The 12,481-nt window shown below is 42.3% G+C and overlaps 1 protein-coding gene across 1 annotated transcript in view; it reads right to left on the minus strand.

The window, feature by feature from the left end:
• Positions 1-12,481, minus strand: part of AFF2 (ALF transcription elongation factor 2) — a 504,257-nt gene that overhangs the window by 341,354 nt on the left and 150,422 nt on the right. Inside the window, exon 2 of the mRNA XM_081221467.1 lies at positions 3,043-3,163. Coding sequence (XP_081077593.1) covers positions 3,043-3,163 — 121 coding nt within the window. The remainder of the gene's footprint in view (positions 1-3,042; positions 3,164-12,481) is intronic.

Raw genomic sequence — 12,481 nt, forward strand, 5'->3', positions numbered from 1 at the left:
AGGTGTCCATCTGTTCTAGTATCATGCTATGGGGGAAAGGAGAAGCATACTGCCCAGTGATCTCCCAGGAAACCCTGAACATGTACACAGCACAAGATGGCAGTCAGTCATCAAAGCAGCAGTGAAAGAAAGAGAATTACCAGGTCATCAACTGTTAGCATTATTCCTTTCCTTCATAGTCTTGACTCCAAAACAAAGCCTCTTCCCCATCAAGTAGCATAAAGGCACCAGGCTACTAACCACACACAGACCTGGCCGTGCCCTAGACTAATGCTCCCGTCTGTGTCTGTACCTGATGTACTCTTGTCCTATCAAGACAGATGACTTTCGAAAATGACAATGTTGATAACAGGTTCTTTAACTGCCTACTCAAAACTATACTACTCACATCTAAAAATAGATACACATCTATATTACAGGCTTGTTAACGAGAAATGGCATTTACCTTAAAGGTACAAGACCATTCATTCAACAAGACTTAAAATTATAAAGGGGGAAATAAGCCAAGGGTTCTACACCTCATTATAGTGTTAAGCATGTAGTAGATATTGAATTTTCAGAATGAGCCCTTTGAGTAAAGCTCATTTTTCTAACCCCTCCGAAGATAAGAGGTAAAACTCATCTGCTCATTCCTCTTTCTCAAGAAGGGATGAGGCATCTATCATCCTTTGACCTCTCTTCCACTTTCTAGAAAATATGGAGGCCACAGCTTCTTATCATGCCCCCAATCTTCCTTCCACTCTCCTGCTTTCTCCTCATCCTAACATTCCATTCCCATCTTCCTCCCCAAGGCTCATCACTCTTCACGTGTTCTCAGTTTTGTATTTTCTCATCTCCTCTGGGACCCTGCTCTGCTCACCATCACCTCTCCCTCCTGTGTTTCACCCTCGCCTTCCCCACTGACACTGGTTCCTTCCCATCAATCTCTAAACATGTTCACGTTTCTCTCCCCTTAAAAAAAGCTTCCTTCCAAATAATTGTTCCCCTTTCGTTCTAATGTATCTTCCTCCCTCCATACAAAGACTCCCTGCAAGATCAAGTCTACATTCACTGCCTCTCTTTCTTTATTTCACCTTTTCCCATTTACTCCCCAACCCACAATGACTACCACCATCACCAAAGAAAACGACTCTCCCTTTCACCCCTTAAATGTTGCTGCTCCTCAAGGTTCTCTCTTTGTTCTTCTCACCCAGCCATCTGGCTTAGTGATAATACCCATTCTTACAGCTTCCACTGCCACCTACATACTAACACCTAACTCTCTCTCCTGACCACTCTCTTTAGCACCAGATCCACACACCCCAAGCCTACTGGATATCTCTCCCTTGACATCCACTGGCATCTTAAACCCATCATGCTCAAAGCAGAATTCATTACCTTTTCTCTACAAGCACCAACCGTGTTGTCCTCCTGAACAACCTGTTATAACACCAGCCTCCTCAAGTCTAACAGATCGGAATCATTCATTCCTATCACACACACCCCACCTCCAGGCAGACACCTGTCCTATCACTTCAACTTCCTGGCTCTACTCTAAATCCAGCCTGCCATGAACCCCCCTCAGCCAACGACAATAGCTTCTTTATCTGCCTCTAGTTTCCTTTCCCTCCAACCCACCACTCTCCACACTTCCAACATCATCTTTACAATTCTTCGTCTGTCCCAACTGCGTCCTAACTTTAAAACTTGCGATGACCTCTCTTCATGTACAGACTCATGTCCAAACTCCTTGGTACGAGGTAGGAAGTCTTCGGGCATCTTTCCCCTGCCTACCTCTTCAGCAGTTACCATGAGGTCATGCCCTCACTCATTCGTGATGATCTCTGCCACTGGACAAGGAATTCCTTGAAGGCAGGGACTACGTCTTATTTCCCTTTGGACACTAGTCTAAGACGTGGCTGGCACATAGTGGGCCTTCAATAAATCCTTGTCAAGCTAACCATATCTCTACATGCACACATTCAAAGGCACTATAGAAATTAAATCAATTGAGATAGGAAAAATGAATTATTAAGGATTATACTATTATTGACAACTTGAAAACTAATAGTCTCTTTGTCAGACTTAACAAATTTGGAAGGCACCTGAGTGTCTCAATCAAGAGCTGCTTGCTTAGTCTGAACAAGGCACCAGGACTCTGGTCTCACTAGTCACCAATCCAGACAGCGTACTGTCTACCCCAGTCACTGTCTCCTAAACGGTGCTCTTCTAAGATCACAACTCTTGAACATTTCCTCTATTGTTGTTTTACCTCTTACATCATTTGTGTTTCATTACAGAAAATTATACTGCTAGTAAATTTCAGTAAAAACCAACCAGCTGCCAGCAATTCACCAAGATTCTTCTCACAACCCCACCCAAAACAGAAAGTTCAGAGGCAGTCACTGTGAAATCAATACTTGTAGACATAGAAGTATGATCATTATTGGAGCTACACACTAGCCAGAATACCACTAGAAAATCAACCTAGCTACACTACCTCTTCTGGTTGAGGCAATCTGCTAACCCGTGATTATTAATCACCGGGAAAAAATGACTGGCTATTCCCTTTCTCCTAGAACAGTGATTTTCAAAGAGCACTCAAACCACTGAACAGCTGCTAACAACCTAAAATGGAAACAGAAAGCAGTGGCCTTGCCATGGATGGCACTGACTGGGAGGAAAACAGACATATCCATTGACATTCTGATGAAGGCTTCAGGGGCTGCCACGCTGATAATCAAAGTGAGACAAAGTGTCAGGGGGCACTCCTTGCTGTAGGTAGTGCTGGACAGGAAAGAATTCTTTGGAGACAGGAAGTCTCATAAGTCCCTTGCAAATCCTACTGTGTTCCCCCAAGAAGGTGGACTTTGTCTCTGAAGACTTCCTCAGAAACTTGTCATTGCCCCCAATACAACATTATGTATATATTTCATTTGTAAGATATATTCTCCTGGAGATGATTTGGGTGTTTTGAAAATAGATTAAATGTTGATTAGTGCATTCAAAAATATAACAAGCAACCATTTTCCAGAAAGATAAATTACATACATATTCAGCTACCTTGTAGGGCTCCCCAAAAAGATCAAAGCCTGAAGAAAAGAGATCGTCTTCTTGCTGGACTTCTTGATTCCTCCGCTCCCATTCCCTTTTCTTAAGGGCACTACGGTCTTGTTCATAGTGACTGACATGCAAAGAAAAAGACAAAAGGAGACAAAGATGAATTAGTCATGTAAGTTATTTAGATCTCCCTTGTTATCAATAAGGAGAAAAAACATAAAACAAGCCGAGGCTACCCAAACTGATACTGCATAGAGAGCAGGCCTCCTTTTCTTTATTCTCAATGGGTTTACGACCCTGACCAGTTCTTCAGAATACAGAAGAAAACAGAAACTTGCTTATTAGAAACTGTACTCATGACCACTTAAGTATGACATAATCCCCTTCCCTTGTCCTTGCTTGATTACTACAGGCAATTACTGCAGAGTCCCCCAAAGTCAGTCCACTGCGCAAAAAAGTACTGAATTCAGGTTGCACTGTGTTGCCAACTGCCTAGGGCTCAGAATTCACAGATGTCACGAAGTCCTAAGGGAAAGGAATTATCAAATATGTTATTGTGGATAAACTGGAATTCTGTCCTGGGCCCACAGCCAGTGTTAGCCTGTGGTGATGAAATCAAAGGAGAGGGAATTCCCTGGCGGTCCACTGGTTAGGACTCCGAGCTTTCACTGCAGGGGTCCTGGGTTTGATCCCTGGTCTGGGAACTAAGAATCCCGCATGCCATGTGGGGTGACCAAAAAAAAAAAGAGAAAAGAAAAATCAAAGGAGAGTTTAAGAACATCTTCAGAAGTCTACAAAAATCCAAGTCACCCAATCAATCACACTCTTTTTTGTTTTGTGGGAAACTGTTCACAAAGAAAGGGGTCTGGCTTGACCAACAAACTATGAACAATGAAAAGAGGTGTAAAAACCTTTGGAGGACCTTAGGGCACAAATGTTTTATAAACACTGTGTAACCCTGACTCTCATGACATTTCAGGCTTTCCCATTGGAGGATCAGTACAAAAGCTTCCAGGCTATATCTAAGATATATGCTGGGTCCTTGGATTTTATAGAATGGAATGCTTCCTTATTAAGAAAACAATTATTTTCTTCATCATGCAAGACTATGCATACTAAACCATAATCTATAAGTCTACAGTAGTGGATTTTATTTTGTTCATTGGGTTCCCCCCTGCTTTTGATTGTAATTCCACTCAAAGAGAGTACATATATACTGGGAAAATTTCAAATATAAATGTACATAAAATGCCTAGCAGGTGCTGTATACATGTTGCTTTCCTTCCCCATGTTAATACAGGTATCCCCTGCTTTCCAAATGTTTGCAGTAAGCCACTTTTACGAGAGACCTGTGTTAGTACCATTTTTCGCTAACAACAAAAAGAATCCAAAGAGGATTTTCTCTTTTACAGAAAACGTCATTCCCTTACTAACACAGGCCTTTCTTAAAAGCAAAGTGGCATAACGAGAACTTTCAGAAATTGGGGGGATACTCTTCACTTTTACACCATTTTGCTTATGAAAGTTTTCATAGGAACGCTCTACTTTCGGCTAGCAGATGAAACCTGTAATGTCAGGTGAAGACTTAATTAGGTAATTGACATGCAAACGAACATAATAGCTAAAGGAACTATAAGAGATATACTGATATAATATATAAGCACAGTTGACAGGTTTTGAATACATTCCAAACCTTAATACCTATCATTGGTAGCCTAGTTTGCTCATGAGTATCATAATGTTAATTTACAAAATAAGAGCCCAGAGCATGCGATATCCATGGCAGCTTAACTTGATATTGATATAGATGGAGTGTAACAGGTCAATACACCTAACCATCCACCTTTCTCCACAGGAATACGTGAACTGACAAATTCTAAGTGACCTTGATAGCCTTACCTCCCGGATAAACAGCACTTCATTTCCCCATCTAAAAATCATGGCAACATTTATAGGATGTTTACATGGCCATTATCCTTTCATAATGCAAACCATGCCAGATACAGAAGAGCTCACCGGATCACTCATAGGTATGCCCAGCAGATGTTAGCACTGTCTGGGAAAATCAAAGACACGCCAGAGCTCCACCCAAAGCCCAGGCCTCACATCTGGGCCCCGCCTGGTCCACAAAGACGCCGAGTCCAGGTGCTACTGAAAGCCAGCCCATCATTCATAGTCCCAGATGCCATCCACAGGTGTTATGTTTGTTGGCATCATCTGTCATTCCCATTCACGAGTTGAGATCAGAACCCCAAACAGCTGCCATGTGACTCAATGTCTCTGTGTTGGAGGCTGATGTGGAGTCAACAGTAACATCTGGGGTCCATGAAGCGTGGAGCACAAGACTCACCCTCAGCATCATACACTGGCCCTGTGTAACCTGAGCCCATCATCAGTTTGCCGAAATGTAAGAATGATGGGGTGTCAGGAGTGGGATGAGGGGACAAGCTAAAGCAATATTTAGTGGGGGTGGGAAGCTGGGAAGCGGGTTTGCTGCAGCCATGATGCGCCATACAAACATGAGAGCAGAAGCGTCATGCTTGCAAGGAATGCGAGCAAGATGTCAGTTTTCCAGCTCTCTGTTCATGCCTCGTACCTGACACCCCAGAAGGATAGTCCCGGGGATCCCATTTCATTGTCCCATGAGGAGAACCAAAGGACTTTGGTCTCCTGGCTTTGCAAACTACCTTCCTCCTCCTCTGAGGGCAAGATAATTAAAACCCGAAAGGAAAGAAAGGAAGAGAAGAAAGGAAACGTGCTTCAACACACATGAGAACCCTTCAAGCAGCCGGCAGTCAGGGCGCTTGGGGCTTTCGACCCAGGTTGGATTTGTGAGAAGGCTCTTGGCTGCGTTTTGCATCAGTTCATTAAGCTACCAAATTCCAGACGAAAAATCGGAAGAGCAGATTGAGCGTGCACATGGGTGTTATCTGCTGCATTTTTTAACACATATAACAAAGAACAGTTAATTCTCGTATCTCTGGTGAGAATGAACTTAATCTCCATAGAGTTTCACTGCTCTTGGAAGGCAACCAAATCTCTCCCGTTTTTTCCTTTTTCGCTCAGCAGGGCGTTGCACTGAAAGCTTCACCGGGCGAAGTATAATGAGGAACGAACTACAGGGTGATGAGGTTTTCACAGTGCAGCACGTCACTGATTTCTGACTGAAACCAAAATGACTAATTTGGAGCACCAGCTAATTAAAACCCCAGCTAGGTATTTAGCCTCTTGTTATACCTACTGCTGTTTATAATTATGAGGACCTCTTTACCTACTCAATTAAAGTTCTTTGGTTTCAGGGAGGTTGTGTTTGAACCTGCGAGCCCTGCAGAGGCCACAGGAAAGCTGATGTCTGTCCCCTGATGATCTGATGCCCCTTTACACTCCCGGGCTGGTTTTCCAACGAAAAAAAAAGGGGTCCATGGCCCACGAGGAAATGCTCAAGCCAGAAATCGGAATTCATCACCATATTACTGGTCTGAACAATTCAAGTTTCTTCACACTGATGAGGACACTAGTCCTCTTGGTGTGAAAACTCACTCATATTAGCAAGTTGAGCCCCAAAGTGCAACTCGAGGACTCTGCACTCTTAGCAAGTGAGAATGTTCTTCCAACTGTTTCCTATAGGATAGAAGGAAATTTGGCATGTTATGGTGACACTGAACACTCAAAACCCAGGGGGAGGGGCAAATCAGGGATATGGGACTAAGAGATACAAACTACTACGTATAAAATAGATAAGCTGCAAGGATATATTATAGAGCACAGGGACTAGAGCCAATATTTTATAATAACTATAAATGGAGTATAATCTATTAAATATTTTTCGCCTCCGTTGGGTCTTCATTGCTGTGCGCGGGCTTTCTCTAGTTGCAGCAAGCAGGGGCTGCTCTTTATTGTGGCGTGCAGGCTTCTCTTGCCACAGAGCATGGGCTCTAGGAGCATGGGCTTCAGTAGTTGTGGCTCGCAGGCTCTAGGCACGCAGGCTTCAGTAGTTGTGGCTCACGGGCTTAGTTGCTCCGCGGCATGTGGGATCTTCCCGGACCAGGGATCGAACCCGTGTCCCCTGCATTGGCAGGCGGATTCTTAACCACTGCGCCACCAGGGAAGCCCTCTATTAAAATTTTGAGTCACTATGTTTTACACCTGAAAGTAATATAATATTGTAAATCAACTATATCTCAATTAAAAAATGCATTTACCCTTCAACCTAAAAAAAAAAAAACCTCAATTTACACTTCATTGACCAAAGGCCTTTGTTTTCTGTCTGTACAGCCTATCTTTTGGGGTTTTTAAAAAATATTTATTTATTTATTTGTTTGTTTATTTATTTTTGGCTGCACCGGGTCTTAGTTGCGGCATGCAGGCTTCTTAACTGCAGCATGCATGCGGGATCTAGTTCCCCGACTAGGGACTGAACCCGGGCTCACTGCATTGGGAGTGCAGAGCCTTACCCACTGGACCACCAGGGAAGTCCCTCAGCCTATCTTTTTGGAATCCCTGCTTCACTGACATCTCCACTAGCTGATAGAAAAAGGACAGAAAGAAGAACAAGTTCCATTTAACTATACATTTAACTCACCAAGGCCTTGAGTCACGTTTGGTTTGAGGTACGTGGGTCCACTTACACGTGGATTTTTTCAATAGTAAATAGTACAGTGCCACGCAATCCATAGGTAGTTGAAACCGAGGTTGGTTGAATCCACGGGTGCAGAATCGCAGATACTGAGGAACCCGTGGGTACAAAGGGCTGGCACCCCTAAGCCCACGTTATTCAAGGGCCAACTATACCCTGTTACTCCAATGCAAGGCGGTGACGGTGAGAAGCTACTCTCTAGAATGGGTCTTTTATATTAGCTCTGATTTCACCCACCCATCGGTCTCCCTGGCTTCCAATAACAGAGAGCCTGCCCTCTTAACACAGGAGGAATCTACGGCCCTCTGGGGATGAAGGGAGCCACCCCAAGGCCTCATCAAGGTAGTGGCAAAGGAAGATGCCAACCTGTGTCTCTTCCATCTTCAAGTTCAAGTGATTTCTTCTCCTCCTCTTCTCTTTCTCTCAGATATTCTCCCATCCTCATCCTTAAACTTGATCTTAGACTCAAGCAACTCCCATTTTCATCATTAGAAGCCACAGGTACATTCATGGGGAGATAAAAACCCAGGACACATGTAGCTTCACTGAGATTGAGGAAGCTCAATTATGCCGTCTTCATTAGCTCACGGCGGCAGGACACCAGGCTGATCATGCTGGCTAGTCTTTTAGAAGAGACACTGTCACCATCATCTAGTTCTGGTCCCTTCATTTTCCAGATGAGGAAATTGAGCTCAGAAAGGCAATGGGCCTCGCAGCAGGTTTGTGGCAGAACTAGGAGATGGGAACTCGGGTATTCTGCTTCCCGAACTAGTTCTCTTCCTAATACCCCATGGTTTGTCCCTTCTGACTCTCATGCTTCCATCATACTCAGGAATAAATATTAGTCTCATTTGCACTCCGTTGGTCAACTTTCCTTAGGATTGTATTTTATTAGAAATTGTCAGTAGGGAAAAACTTTAGGAACTTCATTTGGTTGCGAGTATAGAAAAACCATTAGTTTCCTTACACCAAAATGTACAGAACCTAAAGGGATTGTAAAAATGAACTACATATGTGGGAAGAAGCTGAGCAAATGAGAGTAAAAACCAGTCTAAGTCCATTTGGTTTGTATATTTCATGAAGTATAATCATCATTGCTTACCTAATTTGGTTATTGTACAAAGCTAGTTGGGGACACACTAAAAAAAAACACTGATATTTTAAAATGACACGTTTGTTTAAAAATACTGCTAACTAATACAGGATTTACAGTAGTAACAACGTAAATGAAAGTAAATAACTCAGTCTCACTTGTTTTCTAATCCAACTGGCACTAAAACACCTTTATTTTGGCTACTATCTCTGTAAAAGCATAAAAATACATATTTAATTCACCCAAGGGACAAACATAAGCTATAACTCACTCCTTCTGGTTCTCCTGAATGAATTTTTGCCTTCTATAAAATGTGTAGATATTTATACTTACTACATGTTCCAGAATTCCAAGTGGTACTTTTTTTTTAAATATCTAGCCCTGTTTTGAATTTCACACTGACCTAATGTCTGTATAGCTTCTGTTCGTTAAAAAAAAGAAAACCTCTGCTATTCAATACCTTCAAAATCCCCCCCAAGTTAAATCCTTATTTTATCTGCTAATAGCCATGAGCACTGCAGTGTAAAGTGCTAACTCCCAAACTATTCTAAGAAGCTAAAACCAGGCCATACTTATTTTGCACATATAGGGAAGACACACGAGAACCTTGGATCTGGGGATGTGAGTATGGCCTTGGAAAGGAGTTTCTGTACATCAGTAGAACCTCTACTGATACATACAACCATACATACAACTCTGCATACAACCACTGTCTTCAACAAATGAATTCTCTCCCCACAGACACTGGCTCTCATTAAAAAGAAAAAAATCAAGATGGGAATGAAAGCACAGAAAACACACAAGACATTTACTTTCCACATCTGTCAGCTGTCCAGCCAGTCATGCCAATTTCTTTAGGTCTTAGGGAAATGGGCCAGTGCTCATTCTGAGAGCTCCCTTAAATCTGTGCTTTTGAAAACTATGTATTACCAACAGGGGAATATTAAACCTGTTTCCCTCCAGGGCACCTTGGGGATATCCCATTCCCTCTACTTCTGAAAATGGAAGCAGATTCAGCTCATCCAGGAGGCTTGTCAAATTATCCTCCAGTGGGGTCAGGCAGACATTCCAAGAACCACTCCTCTTGTTTTGTTTTTGTCTCACCTCCTCCCCTTCTCTTCTGCTCCCCACCCTGTTTTAAAAATTATTATAACACCTCTATTGAGATATAATTCACAAACCATTCAATTCACCCATTTCAAGTATACAGTCAGTGGTTTTCAGTATATTCACAGAGTTTTGCAACTATCACCATGATATAATTTTAAAATATTTTCATAACCCCCAAAAGCAGCCCTGTACCTTTTAGGAATTACCCCTGCCCTGAATCCTCCCTTCCAGCCCAGCCCTAAGCAACGGCCACTAAGCTATTTTCTCTCTGAATGAATTTGCTTATCCTGGATATCTTATACACATGAAATGATACAATATGTGGTCCTTTGCGCCTGACTTCTTTCACTTATCAAAATGTTTTCAAGGTTCATCCACGTTGTAGCAATGGATCAATACTTCACTCCTTTTTTTAGTATCTGGATAATATTCCACTGTATGGATATTCCTGGTCCTAAGTTACACCATGCTCTTTAAAAGGGTTCAATCTCGTGAGTTGATAATGATTTAACTGGGGTTCTCTATGTCTCCCATTAGACTTTTTACTCCTTAAGGGAAAGGTCCATGGCTCCTAAGTCACTGACAGCACGCTACAGGTGATCACAGCAAACCTTCTTGTATATAAATAAACAATGTCAAATACAGATATTGAGAGGAAGACACTTTTAAAAAGTGTTTGACTGAAGTCTAGGGCAAAACTATTTTGGCTAGCCTACCAAATTCCCCAAATGATGCAATACCTCTAAGAAATACCAAATACTCAAGCTGCAAAGATAATTGAATATATCTAGGAATGGTAAAACAAAAACAAAAACCTAGTGAAAACCAAACCTGACACCAACCAAAGAAACAGGTTCTGTTATTTCTAAAGAATTTCATAGTGTGTCCAGAAATGATGGTAGCCAGATTCTTTGTAACTCTTTCACTTACAAGTCTCTTGATCATTAATAACTCATTTTATATTTCTAAGCCTCAGTTTTGTCATGTGTAAAATGGGAGTTCCTCTTCATGTGGTTGATACCAAGGTTAAGTGTGATAGTGAACAAGGAAGGCTTCCGTAAGCTGGTAATGGCTGCTCACATGAGATCGTTGACACCATGGTCAGGGTCAACATGATCAGGATCTACTTTCATCCCACAAAGCTCCTCTCTGCACATTAACTCGTGTGCTCCTCAGACACCCCTGATAAATTAGCAAGACAGGTATTAGTATTCCATCTAAAGATGGAAAACTGACGCTCAGAAAATTGTTCCAGCCTATGAGAACTGCAACCAGGACACCGTTCACCTGATTTCCCAACCCAGAGCTCTTTCAAAAAGTCTAAGATGGGCTTCCCTGGTGGCGCAATGGTTGAGAGTCTGCCTGCCGATGCAGGGGACACGGGTTTGTGCCCCAGTCCAGGAAGATCCCACATGCCGCGGAGTGGCTGGGCCCGTGAGCCATGGCCACTGGGCCTGCATGTCCGGAGCCTGTGCTCCACAATGGGGGAGGCCACAACAGTGAGAGGCCCACGTACCACACACACAAAAAAAGAAAAAGTCTGAGATACAAGACCTGCATATGCCAAAGATATTTATGTGTAGCTTTCATGAGTTCTCTTCATTCCACAAAAACTAGAGCAAAATTTCCTAATTTTTGAGGTCTAATGTCTTTCTAGTAACAGACCAGGACGAAGTATATCTCATTAGATAGACTTTAAAATTTTTTCTCTATAGGCTCAAAAATCATTGAGATAGCGACAGGAAATTGATCAATATATGGAATTAATACACAAATTAATATTGACATGAGGTTTAAAATAATATTTTTTTTAAATTTAAATTGTTTTAAATTTTTTAAATTTAAAACATTTCTAAATATTACCGATCTTCTATAATCTGCTTCTCAATTTTGGCTGCACATGGGAATCACCCAGTGAAGATCTTATAAATCCCTGGGCCCAAGTCACATGCCAGACCAACTGCATGTGAATCTCCTGGTGCGGGGAACAGGGCGGGGCGGGGTTCCCAGGCATCCAATATAAAACAACTTCTAGTCTTTGCACATGATAGGATCCTTCGCATATAAACGTCTTTATTAAACCCATTTGGGCGTGCCTAAATCGGATGGACTTCACATGGAGGTAAATCAAGAACCAGGGCCCGTTACGGAACAGATGTATTCTACGAAGCAGAACCCTGCCTTGTTGGTCTGTGCTGGCAGAAATGCCTCAAGGTAAAGAGCAGTTATTACAAGAGTGGACTGTCATGCAGAACAACCACAATAACACTAATAGCCACTCTTTGTTCATTCCTTGCCCAATGCCAGGAACAAGTGTAGCCATTTTCGGAGGACTATCTTATTTAATCCTCACAAAAACTCTGATGAGGCAGCGTCATCCTCACTTCGTAGATGAGGTGACAGGCGCATGAGACCCAGAGAGGTTGACATGCCCAAAAAATGACACAATGAGTAAGTGAAACGAGTGGAAGAGGGGCTGAGGCTGCCCTATCCAGAGGCCACCCTCTTAGCCTTTTTTTTTTATTCACACATTTTTCATTTTCTAATTTATACATAATATACAAAGAAGTGAAGATAACATTATTTCATATGAACCAATAAGA

This window comes from Mesoplodon bidens (genome assembly GCF_964165515.1).
Source record: "Mesoplodon bidens genome assembly, chromosome: X".
Taxonomy (NCBI): domain Eukaryota; kingdom Metazoa; phylum Chordata; class Mammalia; order Artiodactyla; family Ziphiidae; genus Mesoplodon; species Mesoplodon bidens.